The 9,744-nt window shown below is 36.4% G+C and overlaps 2 protein-coding genes across 3 annotated transcripts; one reads left to right on the top strand and one right to left on the bottom strand.

The window, feature by feature from the left end:
• The first annotated feature begins 2,901 nt into the window (after positions 1 to 2,901).
• LOC116114805 lies at positions 2,902 to 4,622 on the top strand. 2 transcript variants are annotated; one of them, XM_031400955.1, is made up of 4 exons: positions 2,902 to 3,080; positions 3,245 to 3,550; positions 3,834 to 3,927; positions 4,464 to 4,622. In XM_031400955.1, the coding sequence occupies exons 2-4, from the start codon at positions 3,245 to 3,247 to the stop codon at positions 4,613 to 4,615; spliced, it is 552 nt and encodes a 183-aa protein (XP_031256815.1). In that variant the 5' UTR covers positions 2,902 to 3,080; the 3' UTR covers positions 4,616 to 4,622. The 2 variants fall into 2 exon arrangements, with proteins under 2 accessions (XP_031256815.1, XP_031256814.1); XM_031400954.1 differs by having other exon boundaries at positions 2,902 to 3,550.
• A 2,920-nt stretch (positions 4,623 to 7,542) lies between these two features.
• LOC116114834 (RRP12-like protein) lies at positions 7,543 to 9,676 on the bottom strand (the record flags this gene model as incomplete). The annotated part of the gene is made up of 4 exons (XM_031400976.1): positions 7,543 to 8,277; positions 8,606 to 8,755; positions 9,292 to 9,371; positions 9,455 to 9,676. Coding segments are annotated over 4 exons (1,038 nt in total), but the record flags the coding sequence as incomplete, so codon positions are not given.
• Between the last annotated feature and the right edge of the window lie 68 nt (positions 9,677 to 9,744).

The following is a 9,744-nucleotide window of genomic DNA, read 5'->3' on the forward strand; positions in this document are numbered from 1 at the left end:
TTGGTAAGGTTCTCGACCGAAAGGAAGAATAAAATAAGCAGATAAGAAGGACTCTAGTGTATAAAGTGATGTCTGGAGAAAGAGCTAAAGGTAAGCGGAACGGGGAAAGTAGTCACACTTTATTGAAATTCTACGTCATATTATTTCCAACTCTTACCTTTTTTTTTTGTTAAATAATATCCAAATATTAAAATAACCGCACCCTGGAGTCACCCTCGAGATATTTTGGTAGAAATAGGGTAATTACGTCAAGATTTGAAATGAAAAACTGAAGTTAAAAATATAAAGAGTAATAAATGCATGCGTTGAAAACTGGTGGTTACTGAAGGAATACGGATGTATGGGTTGATATATTAAATATTAAATAAGTAAATTATAACATATGGAGGATAAGCAGCAGTCACGTGCCGTGTGAGTATTAATCGGCTACTGGGTTTCTAATATTAATTTATATTCAGTTCAGGTGTCGGTACTTTATTAATGTACTTGGCTTTTCCTCTGCATCAAACAAACCTTCCATTTTATAACACCCCCCACCCCTTGAAAATTTGGAAAACAGTAGCCTCCACGAATCCCAATAGCCACTTAGACCCCCTACTCTTTTTTTTTTGCCCTTGGAAGTGTAATAATTAATCTATAAGGACGTGTTCAAGTTTTTTTAGTGCCAATTCAACTACTAATACTTGAAATGTCGATTTTACTTTTTTTTTTTCATGTATTTTATCAATAAAAGGTTTAAGTAGCTATTTTGGAAGTTGATGAGCCTCATATTTTGGATATTTCAGGTGACTAACCCTTTAAAATAAAATAAAGAGCAAACGGCATGTTCCCACCCAAGATTAGCAAAATGACATTTCAACCTTTAGTTTCATTTATCTAGATTTCCACCCTTAAGTGACACCGTTAGGTTTTTTTTTTTTTTTTTTTTAACAGTTGAAGGCTAAAATGGTCTTTTATTGTATTTGAAATGGTGGTCATTGGTAATTTGGTTGGGGCAATTAACACAAGTGGCAGTGTGGCTGCGTGGGAGAGGTCGAGAGAAGGGTGGTTGGCAGCAGGGGAAAAGACAGAAAAATAACCCAATCAATTCAATTCCACACCCATCAAATTTTAATTTACAATTCAAAAAAACAGCCTCTAATCAACACCAATTTCAACTGGTTTTGCAAAACCATAAGGTGAGTCGCGGCGATGAACACAGACAATCGTGGTCGTGAAGGTTGGGGTTTTGAAGGGAGATACCTGTGAGTGCAAGGGTGTGTTGTTTGGGGTTTAGAATGCTAAAATCATAAGAATCCACTAGGGTAGTCGCGCGCCACGTAACAAAAACCCAGTGTGTTGGTGTTTTCCAAGTGGGAACAGCTGATTTCAGGGAAATGTCGTTTGGGGTTGAGGCCGTCAGAATCCTGCTATAAAAAAAACCCAATTGTGGCTGACGTTTTACAGTGGGGATGGTTGGTTTCGGCTAAGGAAAGGTTGGGGTTTTGGTGTGGGAGGTTCAAGGGTAGATGGTGATGGCTTTAGGGGAAAAAAAGTGGGAAAAGTGGTGAAAGTCGGTGGCTAGACTGATTTCAAAATACGGCACAAAATCTCTCAAAGGTTCAAGGGTTTGGTAAAACATTATTTGTATCTTTGTCAAAACTCTATGTTAACTACGGTGTTACTTTAAAGGTAGAAATCTAGAATAATGAAACTAGGGGTAAATTGCTATTTTGTTAATCTTTGGGTCGTTTGCTGCAAAATAATAACAAATATACATGATTATATATATTTCATTACTATTTATCATTACAAGGAAACATTCTCGGGTGCGTTTGGCTCCCTATTTTTATCCATATTCCCAATCCTATTCTCCAAATAATGTTTGGCACACTATTCCAGAAATATTACCCTATTTTTTTTAATTACTTTTAGATCCCATAAGGTTATTAATTTCACTAAATGCCCCCTGAATTTTTTTTAAAAAAATTAACAAAAACCCCCCCATCAACCCAACTTGTCAGATTCTGGCAACCACCGCCGGTGATAGCCGGAATCTGTACAACGACCTAAATTCCGACCATAAATGGCCGGAATTACACCGATCTGGCCTTTTTCGGCCAGATCCACCACGGATCTGGCTGGAAAAGGCCAAATCTAGCCGTCAGCGACGGCCAAAGAAATGGCCGTCGTTGACCAAAAACGACGGCCACATCTTTGGCCGTCGCTGACGGCCAAAGATGGCCGTCGTTTTGGCCTTTACGACCGTCGACGGCCATAACAGGCCGTAGATCTGGCATTTTCGGCCAGATCCATGGTGGATTTGGCCGGAAAAGGCCATAATGATGCGTTGCGGCACAGATCCGATCGGTCTGTGCTGTAACAAAATTTTCCAGCCAGATTCCGGCGGTGGCGGCCGGAATCTGACACTGCAGGTGGTAGGGGTGTTTTTGTCATTTTATATAGTAGGGTCTTTAATTAAATTAGTAAACCTAAGGGCTTTTTCATAAATTTTTCAAATTTACCTCGTAATACTCCCCTATCCAACAATCCAATACTATCCTCAAAATCCTATCCAAAATACTACACCAAACGCACCCCTCATTTTCATCATCACTCCTATACAATCCACTAACTAAACAAAGTTTGTAATGAAACTGAGAAAATAGAGAAATTAAGGTATAAAGTCAACTGTTTTGTGGGTAGAATTAAAGGAAATAATTTATGTTTTATTATATTTAATCGATGAAATGGATTTTGATTTTTGCAACTACAATGCGTAAGTACGATTATCGTGATTGACATTGACTGACTGTCCCAAAGCAGTAAAAAATGTAATAGAAACCAGAGGCACAGCACAGCGCCACACCGCACGGTCCGCACCTACTGGTCTTATTTATTCAATTCCAAAGAAAGTTCTTTTCACTTCCTAATCACCATCCAACGCTCCCAAGTCAACATCATTCACGTCTCCAATTAATACCAACGGTCAAGATTGCAGAGAACACAATTTTCGTTTCCCGGTCGCTCCATTTGATAACACACTCAAAGTTCGATTCGGATTCAACATCGAAACTCAAAGACCACCAGTTGATGAGCCGGTAAGCTTCTGTTGTTAATTCTTGTACCCATTCGAGTTAGTTTCTGGGTTTTCTTCATAACGACGCCTGAAAAAAAAGAGGAGCTTACAGAGATAGTTTTCGACTTTAGTTGGTGAAATTTGATTTGGGTTAAATTTGAGGTGTGGGATTTTGTGATTACCCAGATGGGATCTGGAGATGAAGTCGTAGAAATTGAGAATCTGGAGAGGGGTTTGTTATCTGATAAAGACATAGAAAAAGCTGAGGACGATAATAGTGATACTGTCTTGTATACGGCGTCGTTTCGGGAGAAAGAAGACAATTTTGTGAAATATCAAACTGCTCGATGGGTATTATATTCATTGCTTTTGATATTGGCTTGGGGTATTGGTTTGTTCATGCTGTTGTATTTACCTGTAAGGAGATATATACTACGGAAAGATATCCGCTCCAGAAAGCTCTATCTCACTCCAAATGCCATTGTATATAAAGTAAATTCACTACACTTCTTTCACTTTTTATGTTTTCATTTGTTGCTTTTACTGATATTTTGGGTTGCATTTAAAGTTCTATGATTCAAAGGTGTAGTTTGCTAATCATTTTATAATTTGAGGCCGACTGTATGTTACTTATAAATTAACAATTTGGACGGGAATTTATAAAATAGTTTGAAGCTGTAAACATATTGTTCAATTGTATGTTAATTCCTTTGATGTCATGCCAAGTTATGTATGTATGTCTTCTGTTGGATAATACTTTTTTTCTTTAGCTCAGGTTACCAGGCCGGTGCCATTTCCATGTTTTGGTGAATTAAAGAAAGAGAAGCATGTTTTGTTGCCTTCAGTTAGGGACATTGTGATTGAACAAGGTAAAAGCTTTGGTGTGATTTTTTTAATCTACGATATTTGTGGCGTGATTGTTGCTATGCTATTCTTTGAGTTTATAAAGGGCTCGACCAGGGTTTAATTTTACCATTTGATATCAAGGATAGATCAAACATTCTGAAGGATCGGTTGCATAAGTTACGTTGCTGTAGTTATATGCTATTATCGAGTTCAGTAATACAGTATACTTAGAGATTGAGTACCCTAACAACAATCGTACTTGTATTCACTATTGTACTTCAGTTTGTCCAAAACAACAACCTTGTAGCAAAGTTCGCTAAAATGTTGTTGAAACATTGTCTTGCCTCTCACCAAAGCCAAGAAAAGCTAAGACTGGGTACATTTGGGCCATCTAGAGATGTTCTCTCCCACCTGTTTTTGCTCTTGTTTAAAGTCTTGTTGAGTAAAGATATTTCCTCATTGATGTTGAAATATTTTTGTCTTACCAATAGTTTAGAGTTTATCTCTATTTTATATCAGCTGATTTCAGTAAACTTTAAAATACTTGTATTGCCATCAGGCTATTTGCAGTCTTTTTTTGGTGTATACTCTCTTAGAATAGAAAATGTTGGTGTAAGAAGGCCTCCAAGTGATGATGTTCAAATCCAAGGCATAGCAAATCCAAGTGCTTTCAGAAAGGTACTCTGTTGTCATCATAATTATTATTGGTAATTTTGAAGAANCTTGATGCAATCCCACCAATCCAGGATACGAGAGTGCTAGTTGGCCCCAATAAAGAGAGATTAGAGGTCAAGGTGGCTTTGTCTAACTCATTTGGATTTGGTGGCCACAACTCATCAATCATTTTTGTGCCTTACAAGTGAATTTAAACCTTGTTTTGCTACTCCAACTGTTGCTGTATTATGGCTAAGGTATGTCATTGTTTCCCTTCCTTTTTAGAAATGGGAATTGGGTACGGAGAAAAACCACACCAAGAACTAGAAAAGGGGTAATTGTAATATCACATTTCTGTAACTCATTTTTAGACATTCTGTTATTTTTCTATTTCATAATATTTAAGCCACTCAGGTGACATTCAGCTTCATTTGCATCAGGGAAAGAAGTAAAACTTAACATGTAGAGAAATAGAAGGCAGTACTTTTTAAGTTCTGTTTAATCTTCTTGATTGGATGAATACTGATGGTAGGGCTTGAATACATCTTGCAGAGTACCCAGGAAGATTATCTTGGTATATGTTCAATTAGTCAAGTGCTTGTGAACATAAAAACATATTAATTGGACAGTGTAGCTTCACAGAAAGACTGATGAATATCTCAAAGATTAAGGAAAGACAATGCTCCGAGTTCAAGATGTGGTTATTGTGAAACTAGCTTATACTGTTACTAGAGTTTCTTTTTTCTCATAAATTGCCAAAGTGGGGCTTTATTTAGTTAAATGTGAGCCACTGAACCAAACCACCATTACATGCAGTTTGATTTCTTGTTTTTATGTAAAAGTTGATGGCTGATCAAATTGTCATGATGCTCAAATTGTAACGAATTTTAAGCTAGCAGTTTCTAGGCTAACCTGTATGTTGCATTCCAGTCTGTTTCTCGTTTTCCCATGTGTACTTGAAACTGATATTTGAGGAAATATATCCCAGTCCCACCCCTCAAATGAAAAGGATTCATTATTGACTCTCCTTCGACTTGTATAATGATAAAATGGCGAACTATAGCTTTGCCCCATCTGTTTCACTGTTTTGTATTAACTTTCTCTTCGGTAAGCCCATCTTGTAATTTAAACCACTGTTTTAAAACCTGGCCCATCCTGGCCGGTTTAAGTGGGACCCGGGAGCTTCACTGGGTCGGGTTAACATTTTCCTTATTCATCCAAAACTCTAGAATTTGGGATGATGATGATCGGTGAACAATTGAAGATTGGAATGTTGATGCTTTTGAAGAGAAAGTGTCATTGAGTGCAGTGGTGGCAACAAAGTTGATTTTTGATGAGTGAATTGATCAGAAATCGAAAAAAACTAGCGGTGGCAATAGTTGGCTTTTGTCAGCGATTGGCGAGGCTAACAAAGGTGGGGTGAGGTGGGTTTTGGTAGGGAGAAAGAGGGGAGTATTTTTAGGGTGATGGGGAGGCTTGTCAATATCGGCGAGATCTAGCTTGGAATGTCGACGCTAGTGTCGATGAGATCTAGTCAAAATCAAATTGATTTTGACTAAATCTTGTGTAAATTTTCAAGAGAATAGGCTCAAGAGACAATTAGAATTGCTTTTGGGGTGTCGTCGTCGCCAACTAGTCATCTGTCGATTTGTATTTGGGATGTGTTTACTAGATTTCAAACTTATAAGAACTTAATAATTTTCAAGGGTGTATTTGCTGAATTTTAAAAATTGTCACTTGGTTTGACTGGCCGATCAAACCGGTTAAACTGGTCAACCCGAGACTTGACAACTTTGTCAGGTTTTACCCTAGGTTGTGTGTTTAAACATTGACTTAAACCGGTCATATTGTGGGTTCTATTAAGGGAGAACGACATGTTCCCACCCAAGGTTTGGCGAAACGACACTTTCCTACCCTTCAGGCTTCAAGTTTCAAAATGACACTTTCTTACCCTTCGTTAGGTTTTGTTATGTTTTTTATTCATATTTTACTGAAAAGACAAAAATACCCTTAAATATTTGACTTTATAAATTTTTTATTATTTTTTAATTAGCCAAAAAGTCAAAAAAGCAAAAATAGTTAACCTTATCAAAAAAGTTAAGAGTAATACTATGGAATTGTTTAAAATTAAATGACTTTAATATTTATTTATTTATAATGTCATCAATATCTCATCACTATTATTTAATAGAGTAATATTACAGTCACTGGGAGTAGTGCATCGAATAACGTAACACAATTCTGACCGTCGATTAATTATAATTTAATATTAATCGACGATCAGGATTATGTCACGTTATTCGGTGCACAGATTCGTTGCACAACTCCCGATGTCTATTATTTTCCTATTTAATAATCTAATAAATTTATAATGTTTTTCATAATATAATGTTTTTCATTTTTACTAATTGACATAGAAAATCAATATTCATAATTAATTAAATAAACAAAGAAAAAAAAAGATATTTTTACACTTAAACTAATAAATAATCGAATAAAGATTTTGACTTAATTAAATTTTAATTTATAATAAATTAATTAAGAAATAAACCATTTAAAGGTATTTTCGTTATATAAAAATCACATATTAACAAAAAATACTAACAAAATCTGACGAATGATAAAAAAGTGTCATTTTGAAACTTGATGGGTAGAAAAGTGTCATTTCGCCAAACCTTGGGTGAGAAAATCCCATTCTCCCTTTTATTAAAGATAAAGAGAACATTGATTCCCAGCCAAGATTTAACCCTATTTAACTGCCTAATTTCATGTTTTATCCCACATTGGTGATAAAGCATTGATCATTCCCACCAAAACACCATCTTTAACACATTCTTGTAAAAGGTGTTAGACGTTCAATTGGTACTCATATTACATAAGCCAGATCATACCATTCCCAAAGATAACAAATTAAAATGAGATCAATTGCAGACAATAAAAAAAAAAAGAAAAAAAGAAAAATTCCTAAGACCAGCTTCCCCTCACTCTGTAATTATATACACAGCATTGTACTATCCGATACATGAATTTCCAAAAACCCAATGCCTATAACTTAGTATAATTTATTAACAAAAATCTTCACGACCCGGAATGCATATCTCCCAACCAATTTCATCACAGTGTATATGGTCTTTTACTTCCTTGTTTTCTTGCTGCCTTTCTTTTGACTCTTAAAATTTATGGGTTTCAATGAAAGAGCAGTCGACGCACTCTTCCCTTCAAGTTTTTTGGCCATATTTACCACACTAGCCATACCTTTCCGAGCAGCTGCCCGATGCTCTGGTCTACGGCTCATCATCTTGCGATCAAGAGGCCAATAAGCATACGGTTCAAGCTTGCCCTTCCTCTTCACATCCCCAGTTGCCTTCTTGCTAGCATACTCACTCCCAGTGTATGCCCATCCAGACTCAGACGTTTTCCCACGTTTCTGGTTTTTCCTTGTGGAGTTCATAGACATAATACTGCCTACTTCACTCCTTGCATCTGAATCAGGGACTGAATGCAATACCTTCTTTGGTTTATCTCCCTCATGAATCACCAAGCGCCCCTCAGAGTCTATCTCCAGATCATCATCTGATTCTGACTTTCTCTTGGAATGCTCAGATGATCTAAGAGCTGACCTTGTTTTCTGCCGATCAAGTAAGTCAAGTGGCTCATCTTCTAACTGGTCAAACAAATCTTCTGGCAAGCTCTTATCTGCTTTACGCTTTTTCTGGACCCTGGATGAATTATATGTGATTCTATATCAGCCACAGTTAATTGCAAGAAAATACAGAGGCATAGATACTATGAAATGGAGCTATATTCTTCAAAAACTTGAAGTACACAGCCATCTGTTTGTCCAGGGCAAATAAATGCTCCTAAAAAATTCACTGGCTACTCGACATTGTGCACTATAAAATTACACCCCCAGCCCTCTTTTTTTTCTTTGTTCTTTGTGGCCCTCATTTATTGATTTTTAAGTGAGCAAATTATTTAACGGCATTTATGAAGTGCATGTATTCCAACCAATCATGAACACACAAATGAAAATGTTAGTTAACTAACCTTAATGATGATGCTTTGGACTTTAGCTGTGAGGAAGCCTTGCTCCGTCGACCAGAAACTGTCTTTGTATCCATGTATTCTGCATCACTGTTCTCGGAGTCTTCGTCACCAAAATCGGAAAATATTTTTGTATGATTCCATCGGCTAAGCCTGAAATCAATCAAACCCTCAAAAGTAAGACCCATGTGCAGATTAAATAATTTCCAGAAAAAATAACCTATAACTACATGCTTGCATCGGAATTTCGATGACATCGACTCTCGCACAATGACATCAAAAACTTATAACATTTAAAGAGCAATTAGTTCAAACAAGTTGCACACCAGAGAGAGGACAGTTTCCCATCTTTTATTTTTAATGATACAAGGCTCAAGCTCTGAGGTTGACAAATTAATGATCACAAAACCACAAAAAGTAACTTTTCTAGAACATGGATAATTTGTTATAGCTAAAAAGAATATAATTCCTGGGAACAAACACGTTAATTAAAGCACAATAGTACAGTGGCTGTGCAAGGCACATGACTTTCAAGTAAGAACTGAAACCTACTCAGTTGGGAATGGCTATTAGACAGTGCTAAAGCATGAAACTCATCTAAGAACTAAAGGGGAATAAAAGCACAAATGTATTATGTACAAAGACTTTCTACATGCATAAACCAAAATCCTAATGAGAAAAACTCAAACCTTGAAGTAGTTGCTTTAGAAAAATGAGATCTGGTTTCCTCAGGGTTAACTGCAAATTTTCTCTCTGTCCGCTCCTTGATCTGTGGCAACAAAAATGAATAACATCAGAACTGAAGCCATAACAAATTGCATCCTAAATAAACACCTTTTCAATTTGACAAACCTTTCTTATATTAGTAAGGAGTCTCATGTGTTCTTCTGGCATTACAGCCTTAACAGCATCAATGCCACATTTCTTGACAAGCATTTCCAAAAGAAGCTTAACCTGGAAACAATTCAATATTGACAGATAAGAAAAAAGAATTTGGATCTCCTTTAGACACAGACACTTATTCAATAACAGAATGTTGCAATTTTCAGTTGAACACACGCTGTTCAGTATAATCTGTATTAAACATCATACTCCAAATATAAATTCCAATAACAAAAGAGATTCCCATACACAATTTTACT

The sequence above is a fragment of the Pistacia vera genome, unplaced genomic scaffold (genome assembly GCF_008641045.1).
Source record: "Pistacia vera cultivar Batoury unplaced genomic scaffold, PisVer_v2 Contig723, whole genome shotgun sequence".
In the NCBI taxonomy this organism is placed as follows: Eukaryota; Viridiplantae; Streptophyta; class Magnoliopsida; order Sapindales; family Anacardiaceae; genus Pistacia; species Pistacia vera.